Consider the following 19,232-nt stretch of genomic DNA (forward strand, 5'->3'; position numbering starts at 1 on the left):
ACACTTCTGCCAAACAACCCTGATCACTCCTTAGACTCCGATTCAGGTGTTTCCAAAATACGCTGCTACACAGGAATGCTAGCACCCTGAAGGAGTGAGCTGGTAAAAAAAACATGAAAGCAGCACTGTGTTCAGCAATGGCAGATTATACCTTTTAGCATCGTGAACACAGAAGTTTCCCTTCACTTAATGAGCCACAAGGAAGCAAAACAAAATGTTCATTCTGAATTGGACAACTTGCATGCCTAAGGCCTAGACAGAGGCATGACTTCCTAAGTAAAGCAATGTGAACTACAATAATTTTCAGTTTCCACACGTGGCAACTTAAGGTTTTTGAACTGTAATAATACAGTCATATGCACAAACAGACACTACAAAAACAATTAAAAGGCAGATAGTCAAACCATGCTCAAAGGATTAGCTGATGATAAATGTGATAAACATGACATAACAGTAGGAATTCTTACTCTTCTAAAGCCTGAAGCATATTCCCCGACTCTTCAAAGGTCAGTATATCAATGATTTGGTCATTCATAATAACACCTTCACTGAAGAGGTCACCTGAACTGAACTGAGAATGCTCCAGTTTGTGATTTTGACTGAGTTCATGTTGTATTTCCTAAAAAAGAAGAAAGAAAAAAAGTAAGCTTCAGACTATTAAAAAAGTTACAGAGTCTGATCTAATCTTATTACAGGTAACCCTGAGTTACTGGAAAGGCTCCAACTTATCATCACATTGGACAGTTGGCAAGGGTATAAAAAGGTTATGCAGTTCAAATACATATCGAGGATCAAATACACCACCTTTGTTTCAGGCTGAACTTTTTATATATCAGATGTAAAAAACATATATTTATAGATCAGGAATACAAATGAAGAAATTAATGCAAAACGGACAGCAGATTTTAATAGGCTTACAAGAGCCCTCTAGGAGATTATTTTCTACTATAAACTTTTCTATGACAATTTTTAACAAGCTACCATGGTATGGGAAGATTACATTACTATAACGTGAACAAAATGAAACATTAATCCTATGAATGATAGAAGTGAGTCAGACAGTTCACAGGCCAGTGAGACACCCTTGAGACTGAGGCCTAATAAAACACAACAAAATGCTGCAAATATCTGCTGCTAAGAACAAATTGCCCCCTTTTTTTTTTATAAAAAAATGTTATGAGAGGTTTTCCTGTTAAAATGAAACAAAACAAGCCTTTTTATTTAAAGGGATTATTTCTTCAGGCCTAAGAAAAATAAAAAACATTAATGTATTAACAGTAATTTTCAACCACAGAGAGGCTGGAAGTGATACGTGAGATCATCTGGTTCATCCACCGGCCTGAGACCCTCTCTGCATGAGATCAGACAGTACTGTTACTGCAAATCTATAAGAAATATAATTCTCCTTATTTTTCCGTTTGTTGAAAATCATGACAAAATAAGCTGTCCACAGAATTTAAACTACGAAGAAAATACATGTGGGGAGACCTCACTGTGGCCTTCCAGTACTTAAAGGGAGCTTATAGGCAGGAGGGAGACCAGTTTTTTCCATGGTCTGATATAGTGATACAACAAAGGAGAATGCTTTAAGGTAAAAGAGAGGAAATTTCAGTTACGTGTTAGGAAGAAATTGTTTACTCAGAGGATGGTGAAATGCTGGAAAATGCTGCCCAGAGAAATTGTGGAAGCCCATCCCCAACCAAGGCCAGGCTGGATGGGGCTCTGGGCAGCCTGATCTAGCAGGTGGCAGTCCTGGCCACAGCATGGGATTGGATCTAGATGATCTTTGAGGTCCCTTCCAACGTAAGCCATTCTATGATTCTTTGAATCTGATACTTATAGTTGAATAAAGCAAACTGCACGCACTTAGTCCCAAAATAAATTATTTCCAGCAAGACTACTCTAGACTCTGAAACACACTCTGAAATGCCCAACTGCAGTGCTTCCCACTGCCTTCCCTGAACCGCCTCCACATGTGCCACATCATTGCAGTATCCCAAAAAATGAATAGAAAGGGTTTCTGAGGTTTGAAGTTAGTTAGCACAGGAAGGATAAAACCTTAAACTGCTCACCAGACAGCCCACATAAATGTGCTCACAGCTGTATTTCAACCAAATCTTTACATTTATCATGGAATTTTTTTTAAAACCTTTAAACAGACACTTTCATTATGGATTACAAATTAAAGCTTTCTGGGTTTTTGAAAAATGAGATTACTGAAGAAAAAAAAAAATCAAACTGAAATTCAAACATAGAGTTGACAACATAGCTACCAGTTAAAATTTCCCTGTCTTTATTATCTGACTTTGACAGCACCAGCCAGCACACTTTAAACCATCCAACAGCCTCAGGTGGATTCTCAAACGACTGGTATTCTCTCACCTGCATCACTACTCCCATCCTAACCCACTGTATTTAGACCACACCCAGCTGAAACTGCAAAGGACAGAGGAATGCTGCCCACTTGACCCAGTAGCCCACTAGGAGATCCACCACCAAATGAACAGAGGATGGGTTCGAATCTCTAAGCATTCCTTCTCTTATAGGACTGCTCTCATCACTGCAACAGTGACTGAGTTCTCTAGCTCCCTCCCACTGAAGTTGTTCCATTTCAAATAAATATCTAAATAATTAATAAAATCAGTGAATGAAACTTGGGGCAATCTGATGAATATTCATCAGACTCTGCATTTTCTCTCTCTGGCCCAGTATGTACTGAAATACTTTCTACAGACTGGCATGGCCTAAATAAACAACATTGTAAACGCTCTTTCCTCAAACCCAACCACTCAAGAGACTAATGCAAATCTAAAGAACTAAGAGATCCAGATTAAAACCCCTGTCTGGTCCTGATAATCATAAATACAATTTGGATTCAAATCTGCTGCATTCAGGGTGAAGGGTCTACTCCAGAGACTTTCTGCCTCTCATTTTGGGAGAAAAGGGAATGATGAAAATACAGAGGAAGATGAAAACAAATGCAAGTCTAGTACTGCTCCACTGTGAAGCTTAACATCCAGGTATTGCCAGCAGTTCTTCTGATCAGATCATTATTATATCCCCTCAAAATTTGACTGTGCTAAAGATTAGGGGTTGAAGACATTACACTAGCTGTGAATCCAATCCAGCACTTAGTGCCTTTTTACTTATCTTCAAAAACTCTTCAGGTAATCTCTACTTCATGTATCACAAGATCCGATCAATAACAAAATTAAATAAGACACTGTTCAAGAATATATGACTCACCTGGTTTTCACTATAGAAACTCCATCTTAATAATTGGGTTCGGTAAAGAATGAAGAAAACAGCACATGTCAATACCAGGGAAACAAAAAAAGCAATGAAGAACCCTGAAGCATGGATGGCATGGCTGTAGGAGACCTGAAATGAAAATACCATATTACATATATACAAAGATAATACTCAAACATTGCAGCTGCATCTAATGTAGTAAATTACTTTTAGATGGCTTCATACAACATCAGGGTTACTCAGCATTACAAGTACTAATTTTTATTAATATTAAGTTTATTAATATTAGTAGTGCCTGCTTTCCATAGATTTTAAAGACTAACATGCCTTTAAGTCCAACTAGTTTAAATGCTTCTGTAATCCCAAGTAACAGATTTTCCACTGGTTGAATTCTAAGTGCTCTGACTTTTGGGTGGACTGTACCTAAAGCCTGTTTACTAGCATTGACAGAATCTCCCAAGTCTCACTGAAATTAGTGGCATTTGATGATGCTCAAAGCCTTACAAAAATCAGTCTAATGTTAGCTACCTAAAAATAAGAGTCATTTCTTGATTCAATAAAAGTCAGTAAAGAACGCAGGGATAAAACACTGGTACGAATTCAGAATGAATACGTAAATGACAACAGACAAAACCACCTGATGCATGTAAATCCTCACAGCTTCTGCATAAGCCAGAGTTAGAAGTAATAGCAGGAGCACCGGAACTATAAGTCAGCTAATATCTTTGTAGGCCTTCCACTTTAGGCCTTAATTTAATCTTTAAATGGAAGCACATTAAAAATTAATTTTTACTTCGTGCTTCACGTAGCAAAAGCAATTCAATATTTGTTTAGTTCTTTGAGACGTTTGGATGAAAAACATAGCATAGCTCCTAGTATAATATTTCACCACAAAATAATCACTTTGCTGAAGGTAGAAAGTGTAAATAATTAACATGCCTCTTACAAGCAGTGCTTGGTCATCTTTTAAAGTAAAAAGCTGAGAGCATTCCATGCAATCAACAGAATTCCACATAGGAGGCAACAATGCAATGTGGTCTGTAGTTTAAAAAGAATGTATCTCAATTTAACAGCAGAATTTTGTCCTTTTATTGCCTGCTTATTCTGTCTCTGATACATGTTTTTGAACACTGAAATAAATGAAAGGAACTCCCTTATGTCACACTTTGTCTCAGCTCCCCAGAGATGCTGGAGACACACAGCACTCACTCATTGTTGGCTTGTTTTTATTTATTTTGAAAAATAAAACTTAGTATAGAATAATGAATCCCCTGAAGAACTTCAAGGTTCAATAAAATCTTTTGGTACAAAGCATTTATCTGAGTAAATAAGCCATGTACTGAATTCCTCTTAACACTCATCAGTATTTGTAAATTTCAAATAGAAACTTCAAATAGAACTGTAAATTTTCAAATAGAAAAGAAATTGGTTTCTTAGTCCAACTGCTTCAGTTAAGCTCCCCTGTAACACTACAGAGACCATGCCAGCACATCCACAGCAGTGTTATTAACAGCTCACTCCTGATCTAACTCTGTGCTGCCTCTCAGTTCCTTGTTCCTTGAAAAGTTCAGTTAGAACTTTTCTTTACAAAAACTTTGAAGAGTAAAACGCCAGGAGTAAAAAGAGCCAAATCATTTTGATCATGCCAAATCACATGGCAACAAAATATCTTCATCTTCAAATGTAATTAGAAAGATTTAACTTTTAAGTCTTTCTCTGAGCTGCTGTTTATTCCCTCCACAGATTTAAAAGGTTTTGCCTCTGTAGCCTTTATCTTTTGAACGTAGCTAACTAACATATGTGTGCTGGATGGCCAAAGAGGACATCACACAATGGTTCTTATTGAACTATGCAACACCAAGGCTCTACCTGAAGTTCCACTGCTTTCAAGGAACAAGAGATGCTATAGATAGTACTTAGGAAAAAAAAAAATGCTGCTTAGGAACCACTATCACTTTGCCTTAAACCACTTGCATTTGTGTAATTTTCAAGCACTCTGAAATTTAGAGATGTATCCAGGCTTTTTAAAAAAGCAGGAATCTGGTGAAGCTGAAAAGAAGCTTGTTTAAAATTTGACAGTGAAAAAATACTGGCCAAGGAATTACTCTGTGCTTTTTAAGTAAAAGCTGAGACCCATGGTGTGACAGTCTGTATCAGGGCAGACAGTTCTGTTAAGAAGTTAAGCTATTGTGGAAAAGTCATTGGATAGAGAATTACCTGTGCTTTTACACATGAGTAAAACTAGTATTAGATGGACAGCCCGTTTCCTTGATATACACTTGAGTAAAAGGAGTGTTAGATGGACAGTCTATTTCCTTGGATACGGTAGGGACATAACAGGCTATAATGCTGAATGCACTGCAGCGGATACTGCAGCCGGGGAAGCCAGAGACCCCATATAAGCCATGGAGGAGGACCAGGGTCAGCACTGCAGGCTGACTTTCAAATCCACATGCAAAGCTAATTTCTTAAGAGAAGTGAACAGAAATTAGAGGCCCAATTTTCTCTGAATAGCTGCTGCACTCCCATTGATTTGAGAGAAAAAAGCCTGACACAAATCAGGTCAAAGTAATCACTATCACACATTGCATGCAATGTAGTCAGATAGGAGAAATGGTTCTTGCCTTTTTCACTACAGCTTCCTATTCAAAGCCAAAAACACTCAGCTAAGGACAGAGCCATGCAGTACTCACAGCTCCCGAAGCAATGTGGGGAGACATCTGGCAAGAACACATAGATAAGCAATTCTCATGTGTTTTCCTAGCCCACATTACCTTGTCACAGGCAACCAAGCACTTCCACAGCAATGCAGAAATGAGAATTCACAGGGTTTGTAAAGCTTTCAAGAACAGCACAACAAGTGTGCCATCAAAACACATGAAAGCTGACAGAACTAACTTAGCATGGCACTGCCATGACTGTGCAAATAGTTCATTATTCTAGACCCAAAGTCAACATTTAGTATTTACTTGGTCAGATACATATATTGGTTTCACCATATAGTTTTAAATAAATAAAATCTGAACCTGGGAATGTTTATGACAGTTGAAGCTATGGGCAAATTACAATATATCTCACCTTTTTCAACATGATACATAAACATTTTGTCAGTAGGTGGAAGACAGCCTTGGAAAAGGCAAACGCTTTTTGGCTATGCCCAAGAGCAGGTGAACAAATTCCTCATTACAGTTCTCTGTAGCTGGATAATGCTTCAGATGAAAAAAAATGGCTAGAAATATAAAGGAACTTCATAGACTTTCCATACTAAATATTGATGCTTTAAGACAACAAAGCTCCACTGTTTTCTTCCACTTAAAACCGGAGAAGGTAGAACTTGTCCATAATTAATAACCAGTTGCTAAGAGTAATGAGAGTTAAGTATATCCTTAGCCCCCTACGATTTAGTTTAGATTATCCAAGTTTAAGAAGAGGAGTCAGTGTAATGTAAAATCATAGCATTTACCTCGGTCTTTTCTTCTTCAGTTATTGTGAACAATGTGGTCAATGATACAAGATCTGTTTGATTCTGAGAAAAATATTACAAGTATTAAAGATAAGCAGAATCCAACTGATAACACTTCCAGTCTAGAGTCTCTACAAAAGCTTCTCCTTAGGAAAAAAAGCTATACTTCTCATTAAGCATAAAGCTGAAATAAATCTGACATGAGAGTGTAATGGTAACAATGCTCTGTGGGATCCATTCCACTTCTAACCATGCATAGGCTTACTTCAGTGCTTACAGAATTACAGTTTTCTGTACATATAAAATATGGACTGACAGAAAGTGCAAAGAACAGGATTCAAAGCCACTGCATATGTACTGTGGGGATCAAGGTTTGCAACTCACATATATCAGTTCTGCTAAATATCCATCAGTGCTGCTAAATGTCCTTTACTCTTATGCTTCCCTGATTCCTGAGTCTTGCTCTCTGCCTCTCTAGTACACCCTCATGTGCATCCATCATTTTTTTCCTCTAAAACACATGAGATGAAAAAATGAAAATGAAAATATATCCAGACGTTCTGACTACATGCATTTATATAAAACCACAGGAAACTGAACAATCCATATTTAAGAATACAAAAAGGTTACTTTGGAAGAAACCACTCCTCCTGAGTCGTTAGTCCTGCTTCCTACTCAGGCTAACTCCTGTGTTAGGTCACTTGTTTCAGAGCCTGGTGCAACTGAGTTTCCAAAAATCACCAAGTCTGAAAATTCCCCAACTCCTCTCAAATCTCTTTGAAGGGTCTCAAACCTCTCAAAGTGAAACAGTGGTTTTGGTAAAAAGGAATTATTTTCTGATAAAAACAAGGCAAAACTTTCAATCCCTCACAGACTCCAGGAAAAAGCCCATAAGGAGGTGCAACACATTTTCAGGATACATAGATCAACTGGAAAGAAATACAAAAAGTAGAGAGAAACGCTACAAGACAACATATCAAAAGCATTCTTTACGTATTTAAGGATGCCTAAAACTTCCCAAGCTATCACAAATAATTCATGTATTTAAAAATTTATGGTACACAACCGGGGAGCCTCAGAACCTCACTTCCATACATACAGGCCTCACCACAGGTCTCACTGCTTACGCAGACAAGTATTGCTCTCCAAGTTTTTCTTTACAGAAACTAAGAAGAGCAAAATAAAATTGTACAGTAAATACCTGTGATGAACTCCTGAAAGTCAGCTGTGCAGGCAGTGTCAAGACCCTACCTTTCCACGTTTTCTTTGCATCAAGAAGTGCAGTGTAGTTGATTGCAAAATATTCCCCAACTGTTAAAAGACAGAGAAAAAAAAGTGTGTGTAGATTAAATACAGAAGATAATCTAACAGTAAGATACTAGCCTCTCAGTAATAGTGTCTGAACTTTCAAACAGTATCTATGTTGACTTGAAAATAACCCAGCAGAATTGCATATCTTTTTATACACAATACTGGGCAGGATTCTCTGAAGAGCTGAGCACCCTGCTGAGCTCAGCTGCAGTTATAGATGTTTGCAAAATATGGAAAGCAAGTTTAATATGAATAAAACATTCTGGAGTTTTTTAGGCTCCCCTTTAGACTGTGCTTCCTTGCCAGCAAAGGTACTCTCTTAGCAGCCTAGCTGCAGTATGCTCACAAGACCTCTCAGTAGGGGGACACAGCCTGAGCCTACCAGTGTACTCTAGATAAGAAGCATGTGGATAAATTTACTCTATCTCAAGAAAATTTCTCAAATATCCCTGGGGAAGACCTTGGAAAGCACTGGAGCTTTTCCTTTCCAATACAGCAAATCCACCACATCCAGAGTAGCCAGTTCTTGGCAAACATGGCCCTGACAATCTTTCTACCCACTGCCTCTACTACCTCAAGCAAACTTTGCAAAGGATCTGGAAACTGCATTAAATGATGCTTAAAGCTACTGAAAAGCATCATGTTTGGACAACTAAAACTAAACATGAGATTATTTTTATTATTATTTTCTAATCGAATGAATACTCTGCACTCTAACCACTACACGGTTGGTTCTATTCCCATTGAAACAGAAGATTCTGACTGAGATTTCAGCTTCATTTTTATTCACAGTGCACCAGACCACAGGAAAATCATTCCAGTTAACATGCAGCATGACAGTATGTCATGCTAATATAGCACGTCAGACTAATATAGCATAACCTTTATGTTGTAGCTCAGTTAGATTCATTTCCTGATTCAGTAGCTTCAATAACTGCAGCAACACGGTTTACTGCAACAGCCCTGCAAGTCCGTTTTCTATTCTTTTCTCAGGAATCATTCTTTTTTAGGATCACCTGTTCTGAAGAATGACAGCCAGCAACTCCTTGCCAATGTTTGCAAAAAACACAGCCCCACAATCAGTACAACTTCTGAAATTGTTCTTTTTAGAAATGGAGTCTAGCAATTCACTTAAAATCTGACAACAACCTTGGTCTACTGATTTTTCTTTCCTCTTTGGAAATTTTTCACCCATAAAACACAACAAAAAACCTAGATAAGACTTCCACCAGAAAGGTATTATTCAAGATTTCTGAAGCTCCAGGAGGAATATCATCATCCTAAAATGCAAGCAGTTAATTTTCTATGCACATCTTCCAACTCTGGCACATGTGCTTAGGAAAAAGGAAGGGCAAATTTTTATGAATGTGCAATGATCCAACTGCTAGTTAGGGAACATACTAACTCCAAGACTGGAATGGCTTTTCTGGTCTATTACTTGCTTCGATTTTATAATTTGCTCCAGTCTGGGGAGAGCAAAGCTGCCTTCTTTCTGATTAATCATCTTACTGACTTGCATGGTCTTTTGCAATTCCAATGTACCTCTACCCTAGCGAGGCAATGTGCCATGTTTGAAGTCATTACTCAGTAACGTCTTCACTTACTTTCCAACTTTTTAGCTTGGATAAATAAGAAAGATTTGTCAGATATGACTAAAACTGCTTGCGTAGTAGCTTTTAAAAATATCCAAAATGAACAAATACTATAATGAAAGATTCTGTTTCATTCTGATGGCAATGACTCTTATAAATTTCAAGAGCTCACTGGTGTGCCTTGGAGATCAGAGGAAGTTCAAAGTTAGGAGCCAAAATGTGAGTTAAAAGAATTTTAACCTGCAGCACAAAACCTGATAGAGTATTTCACCTGTAATAATAATTGGAGAGTTTTATTTATTTATCACAAACAAATAAATATCCTGATTTGAACAGATGTTCTTCCTCGTGTAATCAGGGCTACATCTTTGCACAATCTGTTACCTTGCAAGAATCTTTTCCTGTAAATTTGCATCCCATCTCTTGTCTCATTACCACTATCTTTTTGAACATGTAGACCGGTGATATTGTCCAGAAGGATAAGATCAGTAATGTTTCTTGAGAGCAGTGAGTTGGTGTTATTAATCAGAAGTCTAATGTATGCAGTTTGAGGGTCATGTTCAACATCCACCTGAAAAGAGAAATATTAACAGTACGAAATAGCTGTATACGCATTTAATCAGCAAAATTTGTCATCTCACTTACTAGCAAAAGTTCACAGTGCAAGTAATCCAGTTTTTGAAGGCGTTCCCAGTGACCTACAAACAACACTATACTTGGTTTGATCTCAAAATCTCAAGATTTTAATTTTTGGTATGCTATATTGTTGCTTGGAGACAAAGGGACAGAAAAGCAGCAGTTGAAAACCCAGCTCCTGCTGAGCCAGAAGTAACAGAAAACCAGAATCTGGATACCCCTTTGATAAGGAAAACCATATAACAACTTTAAAATCAGATTCTGTAAAATTCTTAATTTTTGTATCACAAGGATGTTACTTTTGCAAGCTGTTTTCATTGACAGTTCATTCTCTTCACTCTTCTGTTTCCATTCTTTTTTTTTTTTCAAGCAACCCCGCTCTCCCAAGAGTGCCAGCTGCCATTTATTTGCTCTTCTGACTTAAGGGCTGATAGAACCACCAGTGCACTTGGCGTTCAAAGCTCTGCTTTCAGTCACTGGCAAAGTTCATGAATTAATAAGCAAGCTCTAGCAACACAGGTGATTTTTTTCTATTTATTCCATTAAGCATTTGTTAACTCTCATTTAGTAATTATACCCTCTAAATGAAAAGACTTTGAGAATACTTCTCACATCCCAAATTGCTTTCCTTTATAAATCAATATTAAACCTTGACGCAATCAATGAATCAAGAAAATACACCTTGAAAGACTTCAGGTTGAAGTCACACTGACTGTAAATACAGGTGAAATCTGAACACCCCAATTACAGTCAATGTATTTCTATGATTAAGTGTTGGAAAAACACTGTCTTCAAGAAGTAAACATATGTCATCTCCATGCAGTCATGGCTAGTGGTTGGGAAATGTGCAGGATTCACTTTTTTTTTCTTCCCATTTAAGACAGCTAAAGACAACCATATGGCCAGTCTGTCTCTTAGTAGGAAAGCATCTGTTCAAATGAATTAAGATTGAAGTAGATGACAAGGTAAGCAAAGAGAAACAAAACACAAAATGCATTTGAAGGCGGAGGACAATTCACATACAATTGCATAGTTTTCAGTAATTTACAATGGGTAGCATTGCAGAATTATTTTTTGCTTTGGATAATTCTAGCATCTACAGCAGACGAACTTTAATCTTGTACAGCAGGATTTCACAACTTCTAAGCATGAGGCTGTGCTATGAATAGCAGAAAACAACTGCATGTAACAATCTCAAGCTCTCATTCTGAGAAGCTCCAATATAAAACCTGGGAATCCACAGTTCAAAAATATTCAGAATATTCTATGTTACTGTTTCTTATTACTGAAATGCTCGCTATTCAGCCTCATTAATTATGACATGCAGCCATTTCAATAATGACATTGTAGCTAATGAGTGTCATGAGTGCGATGAATATTCATTCCCTTTCTGTGCAAATGATCTGGTGCAGGTCATAATGTCACCTCTTCTGTACTGGGTACTAAATTCTCTATCCTCAAATGCAGCATGTCAATGTTTGAATTCAGATTTGCCTTCAAGTTGGATACACTTTCTTCTTCCAAGGGGCAAGCACTGTGAACTGTATCCAAAGACAAAAATTCAGACATGATTCACCCAAAATGGGGGGAAAAAAAGAAAACAAAAAAACACGAGAAAAAAAAAATGAAAGAAAAAATAACAGTCTAAGTAGATCTATCAATCTATGCCAGCTGAAAATGTAAAATGAATGGAAAATGGACAACTTTAAAATTCTTTGAAGCAGTGAGGTCTTTGCTCCTCATAAGCACTTTATGCAAGTCAAAAGAATTTTTTTTTTTTTCATTAAAAACTCTGCTCTTAGTTAGGTTCTATTCAGTATGCTGACTGTGACTCTTGGGCTCTTCCACAGCTTTGTGACAGGATGTTCAAGGACAGAGCAGGCATCACAGAGCTCAGTCCCCCATGCTTCAGAAGGAGTCCATACTTGACACAGGTAAGGTACACATAGTTAAGCCAATGTATCTCATAAAGCTTATCACATTCTCTAAAGAAGTTTCTATCATTACTCTGTCTTGCTCACTTGCTTTCTCACATTTCTATTATTACAGACTCACACAGAGGTATTTTACAATGGCCATAATCAAAATCCTCTGAAGTCTGGGAAAAGATTTCACTGACTTCATTCACTTATGAATCATCAACGTAAAATTACTCATCTTGCATAGAGAACAATCATCTCAACATAAAAATGTACCCACATTCAGTATGGATACAATTCTGTCAACAGTTTTTAAAGGACATTTGAGCACAAATTTCCTATCAAATTAACAAGATAAATGTAAACAAACCTTACCACAGCACATTTCTGAAGGGTTATTCCAAATCCAGAGGATGCTGACAAGTTGGACACATCTTCAGGCTGTGGTGGAAGGGGAAAAGACTATATAGTAAAAGAAACAATCTTAATTCACAAACTGCAGCACAAGTGAAATTATGTAAATAAGGAAATTAGAAAAAAATATTAGAAGTTTTAAACATAATCAATATTAAGAACTTTGTTATCCCAGCACTAAATCTTTTTGTTAGCCCAAATTTGTATAGGCTCCCACTCTTAACTATCAGTGTATTAACTGACATACTCATATTTTGGCTATCAAACTTCCCTAACAAAAATATAGTGCGCAAAATATTCAGCAGTTTATACAGATGCCATTCATTACTTTGTGCCAGAATTTAAAAAGCAATCACATAGCTGTATCTGCTACAATAATTATTTAGAAGCCTCACAAACATTTAGTATTGCTGAAGCCATCTAAACTGAATATAATCACCTAGGACAGAATTAGAAATGTACTAATTGAGTAGCAATTTCCCACCAACATTCGCTTTTGATGTAATTGCTATGATGCTTATAAACACTGAAATCAGTGAACCATCTTTTTACTGACCAGCTGGTGGTTAACAGAAGACTCTCGTTTGAACAAAATCTTCCTTGTCCATGAGGATATCAGAGCAAATATCGAATGGCTCCACTGATCTTCCGAGGCTGCAGAAGTCAAGATCAGATCAGGGACTTCACTTGCTTGAACCACCACAGGCAACTGCAGTGCTGAAAACCAGGGCAAGACTCTGCATTAGAATTAAAGGTGGCTCTGTGCAGCAGCTGCTTTGGTGCATGTCATCTCAGGGATGGGGATCATGGTACCCAGTGCTCTGCACACACATGGGGACCAGCACATGTTACCCCAGAGCACTTAAAATCTGAACAGGCAGTGGAGACATGGGGGTAGGTAGGAAGCAGGGAGGGCACTTGCCCCAGAAAAGCCAGCAGGAATTAGAACAGCATCCTGCCAAGGGAACTCGCATACACTCCACGTTAAATCACCTAATCCATGAATTAGAAAAGTTTCAGCAATAAATCAACTGTTAACATTTTGAACACAAAGAATCTTTTCAGCAAAGCATAAATAATTGAAGCACTCTACAATGTGAGTGGCCTCACTACTAAGAGTGTCGTGCTTCTGTGACAGTCTGCCAATTAACCATTCCATATTTCAGCACACATTCAGAACAAAAATGCTTCTTGGTTGACTACAGGTGTCAATTACTTTTCAGCTGATTTGGAGTACCATTGAATCAAACATTTCATTTCAGTAATTAGTAATACCAGTGCTATCCTATTCACCAACTCTCACATTTTTAGTAAAGATTATGCCATATTGCATGAAATTACAAGAACGGCTTTGAAATTACACAATGATTAGTTTCATATAAGAAAAGCATATATGACATTAGTAATAGGAGTTTATACTTAAAAATCAGTAATCTCCTAACTGTAGAAAATGAAGCTGCTGAATAGAGAGAAAATGTAATGAAAATTTCAAAATGATAGTTGGCTTTCTATGTTGAAAGATACATTTTGTCACTGTCTGCTTAATAGTTTTCACTTATTACTTATTTCTAAACCCTGTATTTTAATCATTAGCAATACATACACATATGAACAAAAGCCTCCACTGAAGAGCAAAGATTTTTTGGCAAATGACTTCCTGTAAATTTCCATTTTTTTTCAATTCTTAAATGTTAACAAAATATGAAAAGCTGAACTTACTGACAACCTCACAAGAACGAGAAGCCTCCTGTTTTACAAAAGACAGTTTTGTGTTGTAAGACCAATACAGAGAAATAATGTCAGTTGTAAATAGAAAAGACATTCACAACACATTTAGAACTTGATGTTTAGATGAAGGTCCTATCATGTGCGTACGAACACACATGGATCCCTCAAAAGGCTTTTGTTAACCTAAGGAATGAGATGTTCCTGCTGCTTACAGAACCCAGATGAACAACTGCACCTTAGGGAGCTTCACATGCAGGATATCATGTTTTTTATTTTTAAGAGTGGTTTATAGTGGATAAAACTGTGCTTATACAGGCCAGGAAAAATTACTTGTTTAGATTTTACAGCTAGTCTTAATTCATTTCCCTAAATTTCACTTGCACACTTAAACTGCTCACAGTGCAACAGATACAAACCAATTTAGGGACCATAAAAACAGTAAGAAAAGCTTGGTTAGGAGAACAGCAACACTTCATTACAATACCAAATGCCTGCACACTTTTTGGGTTGGTATTTTCCAGGGCATTCATGCATGCTGCATTTCAGTTTCAAGATGAAGCAACAGCCCAAATCATTTGGAATGCCTCCAGTGCTGAACCGACATGCTGGCTGCCAGCCTGGGCCCACCTGGCCGTGGCATTCCCCAGCAGATCAAGCAGCAAATTACATCCTGCCTACAACAGCTCCAAGTCTATGTTCTGACAACGGAATCATGCCTCTTCTTACATATATCCAAACACTGATTCTTTTCATACTTGCTGTGCCTTTTAGATGTTGATGCAATTGCCACCTCACACCTATGGAGGTTGAGCACCAACTTTCCTGTTCTTGACAGACTACAGGAGAAGCATTTTCCCTTATAGAAACAGAAGCCCTAATTGAAGATATGAAGCTTCTTCTTAGAGCTTCACAAGAGTCAGAAGTCAATATGGAAACATGTACGGGCTTTGCTGAGCAACTACTGCCCCTACAGTGTTTCTTTTCTAGCACATCACTTCCTTCTGCATCAGGATGGAAGAGGAGGAACTGATTAATTAAATACCTTTTGTTCCTGTGCCCTATACCATGAGATCTCTCCATCAGCATATTCAGCTGCAACTGCCCTTTTCATGTGACAGCAAAATCTGATGCTTCCCTCTGGACGGTACCAAGTCCATAATAACCAATTTAATTAACGGATCATTTTCTTTGCCTCTGAATAGAGCTCTGGATTATTAATTACACAGATGACTGCTTTCAAGTTGTGCTTTGTCATCACTTACAATCCTCAGTAACGTGGACAACTCCCAGCATAAGGCTCCATGCATGTTATTTGGCTTCTCCATCACTGGTAATGAGAGGCCAGGGATTTGGCAGGTTCTTGACATTACATCAAGCAGCCTTGATGTTGATGACAATTACGAGGATACTTCTGCAAATTCACTTGCATCTTCCTAGTGGAAGGCTTTGCTCAAACAGATACAATCAGTGTGACTCATGTCCATTTTTTTCTCATCCTTTATGTTTAGCAGCACAGGCTGTTCGCTAATAACCTGGTTTCCCATGCCAGTAAAGCAACACTTTTGTATCTCATTACTTTTTGTAGTATCAAATGTCAATTATACAAAATACACTTCTCCTGATCCACAAATATTTAACTGTCATTCAGTCAAGCTGACCTTCAAGAACATAACTGCTTTTCAACAGAATTCATTGAATACTTTAACCTCACGAAAACACATTTGTATTTATCAATTCACATACTGCTTCTTCACAGATAAGGTCCTAGATGGATTGTAGATAGCTGAACAATGTTTAAAAAGCCAGACACTGAACACCTCAGAAAGGATGTTACAGGCATAAGATGCTCTGAGGTTTCCAAGTCTATCCAGATTTCTCTTCTGAAATTGCTTTTTTTACCAGTAGATTCATCTGAGGTTAGAAAATACTATTGCTTGACTTCTGAGGCCTTTCACTAACAAGCATCAAGATTTCTTTTTGATGCCCCGCAGATCAGAAATGAGAGCACACCATTGTCAGTGCCTCTTCAGAGGTGCATCTCAATTGTTACGCCAACTCTGTACTCTATTCCTTCCACTCTCTTATAGTTCTAATCTTTGTCATTTTTCCAGCTGTTTTCAAAAAAGACATTATTTGAGCTGCACTACATTCACTTCCATTGGTTCTAAGCAGAAGCTATTGTCAGTCCTTTTTGAAACAGAAACTTTGCTAGCAGAAGAGCAGTTCCAGCCACACGCTGCCAAGCTGCTCAGCCGGAGCACCTCCCAGCCAGGAGCTCCCCACATGTCGAGCCTGGGGCCAAAACATCCACCAGCGAGCATCACCACAGAGCACGAGGCTTCATCTGGGGCTTTGCTGCAAACATCCCCAAAGACTCCAAATGAAACATTCATCAAAGAAAGGCAGTAGTTTTACTTTCTTCTGAGATGGGAAAGAATAAAATCATCCCCAAGATGAAATCCTCTTTCTTTTCCTTAATGATGTAAGTTAAACATTCCACACATTTACAGCCTATAATCAAGTTGATAAATATTTTAACTTACTTCATCAGCATGTTATTTAAATATTTTCCAATTACTTAATCGTACATAACCAAATACCAACGGGCTCACCAGAACCCTGCCTAAAATTGCATATTTCTAGGTAACTACTAGTGCTGGCAGTTTGACTTTGTATTGAATTACCGAATGAAAACATGAAAATAAACATTAATTTAACTGAAACAGCTGGAAGACTGGCATATTATTTTAACACACATTCCTACAGCATTCACTCAGTCCCACATATGCACAGTGCCTCAATAATAAAAATTGACAAGTGCCCAATTGATTCTAACAGTCTCAAATGCATAATCAGACCAGAACAGCAAATGAGTTCAATTTCCTTTGCTATTCCCCCTACACAGTCATTTGACAACTCATTTGTTTTGTGCACTACTGCTTTGGGTGGTGATCTTATGCTCTTTTGGAATTTTAGCAGCCACAGCCAAGCCACATACAATACGAATAGAGAGGAGAGGTCTCCCACCATCACCTTTCATTACAATTGCTTTCTGTCAAATACAGAGAGGACCCACGGTGGTACAAAATGCACCTACCCTACCATGTGAAGACTGTGGTGATGGTAGGTTTATGTTCACATGAGCTGGAGATGGAAGAATGGCTACCTAAGAAAAGAAACTGTCCTCTGTGATCAGCCTACTGTCCTTTGCTAAGACGTTAGTTTGGGGACCTTCAGTATTGAAGTACAAACCTGAGCCACAGGACTAAAAGGGCTGCATCCTGAACACATCAAGGGTGTACACAGCATCCTTGGTAGGTATAACTTCCACAACCTCCAGTGCCTTATTTGTACTTGATAGCAGATAAAGGCACAGCAATTAAATAGGATGACATGAAATTAAAGTCTTGCAATAGGTTTCCAGCAAAGACTTCAGTACGTCCTTAAGGCTCCCATACCTTTACAACAAATCCTAAACTGATAATATATGGTAGGACTGTGAAGGCTGTGACAAGTTTGTGAAATGTCAAGTTCACTTTTAAAAATCAATTCATTTAAAGACAGTCATTCAAATTCTTAGCTCTCACAGGTTGCATATTTCAAGTCCCAAACCGCAGTCTGATTTGCTTTTCCTCTGAATTTATCAGTAAAGCTTTGAATTACTTGGCTTTATTTCAGTAGGGAAAGGAAAGAGTTAAATATACCTGTTTACTATATTATTTTCGTTGTTGCTCTCGATTATTCCTTGTCCTGAAAACCATCCAGGATACCAGATCCAATTTAAAGTCTTTTCAATTACACACAACAATGAACAAGCAAAGGTAGTAATTTACTGTATTGCAGTTTTGAATGCTGCCATTAGCTTTTCTTGTTACAAAGTCAAAGAAATTACAGGCACCAACCAGACAAAACAAATCTATTTTCATGCTTGTTTTGCTAAATTAAGCCAGGCTCTAACATCATTCTACAAATCCATTGTGTTCCCCAATCACAGAGCTATTTCAGGTCTGCTTTTTCTCATCTTACCCAGAAAAAAAACTGGAAAAAAACTTCAACCAGAAACTATGAAATCTGTGTGCTGTCACAAACAGTCTCAATTCAATATGCTGCCATTTTCAGTGGCAAACGTTTTATGCAGAAGTTCCAATCTCACTACTTTTTCACTGAGAACTTCATCAGTAAGGAATAAGCATTCTAGGATCTTGATCAAGCAAACCACTTAGAACTTTGCTTTACAAGTGTATTAAAAATGTATTCTTACTAGCATGGCACAACTGTCAGCCATAAAATCAGGTACATGATCCAGCACTTGTAGCAACATTTCCTTTAACATGTGTAATTACCTACTAGTGAAATGGAAGACAATCAGCAAGTAATGCACACACACACACAAAAAATCATTAAAATCCTCCAATTACTTCACTTCATCCAGCACCAGAAGGTTCCTCTGAACTACAAAACCACATGCAATTCCCTTCTCCGTGGATTGTATGTTATTAATTTGTAACTCATAAGAAAGGAAGATGTGAGCAGCAAAGCTTACATCATATGAATACAGCAGGGAAGAAAAACAAACAGGAAACCTGAGAAAATCTGAATTATTTGCTTTCCTATTTAAATTAATAAACTCATTTTTGAATTAGCCACGGCACAGGGCAAAGAAATTAGAGACATCTCACTAGATGACAGTTTCAGTGTGTGTAATTTCTTAGCAAATGCATGTTATGGAATCATCCCTTGGGGAATGGCGTGCTCTGCCATGGAGGAGGGGTCTGTTACAGACATTACCTCGTCCATAATAATGATGCAGTACGTGAAGATGCCATAACTTATCTCCACTACATTTCTGTCAAGCAGCATGTTATTTATTATCTCTGATAAAGAAAATGAAGACCAGAGACTCAGAGAAACTACACA

General features: G+C 37.7%; 1 protein-coding gene across 6 annotated transcripts in view; it reads right to left on the minus strand.

Annotated features, from left to right (window-relative positions):
• The window catches only part of EVC2 (EvC ciliary complex subunit 2), a 63,930-nt gene that overhangs the window by 40,811 nt on the left and 3,887 nt on the right, over positions 1-19,232 (minus strand). For 4 of the 6 annotated variants that reach the window (XM_015285796.4, XM_015285793.4, XM_025149754.3 and 1 more), the window contains 7 exons: positions 13,144-13,304; positions 12,549-12,635; positions 10,003-10,189; positions 7,917-8,026; positions 6,716-6,778; positions 3,247-3,381; positions 468-619 (listed from right to left, as the gene is read on the minus strand). In XM_015285796.4, coding sequence (XP_015141282.2) covers positions 468-619; positions 3,247-3,381; positions 6,716-6,778; positions 7,917-8,026; positions 10,003-10,189; positions 12,549-12,635; positions 13,144-13,304 — 895 coding nt within the window. Of the gene's footprint in view, positions 1-467; positions 620-3,246; positions 3,382-6,715; positions 6,779-7,916; positions 8,027-10,002; positions 10,190-12,548; positions 12,636-13,143; positions 13,305-19,232 lie in introns of those variants that run through there. The other 2 variants (NM_001079749.3, XM_015285795.4) reach the window with 2 other exon arrangements.

Source organism: Gallus gallus, chromosome 4 (assembly GCF_016699485.2).
Source record: "Gallus gallus isolate bGalGal1 chromosome 4, bGalGal1.mat.broiler.GRCg7b, whole genome shotgun sequence".
Lineage (NCBI taxonomy): Eukaryota > Metazoa > Chordata > Aves > Galliformes > Phasianidae > Gallus > Gallus gallus.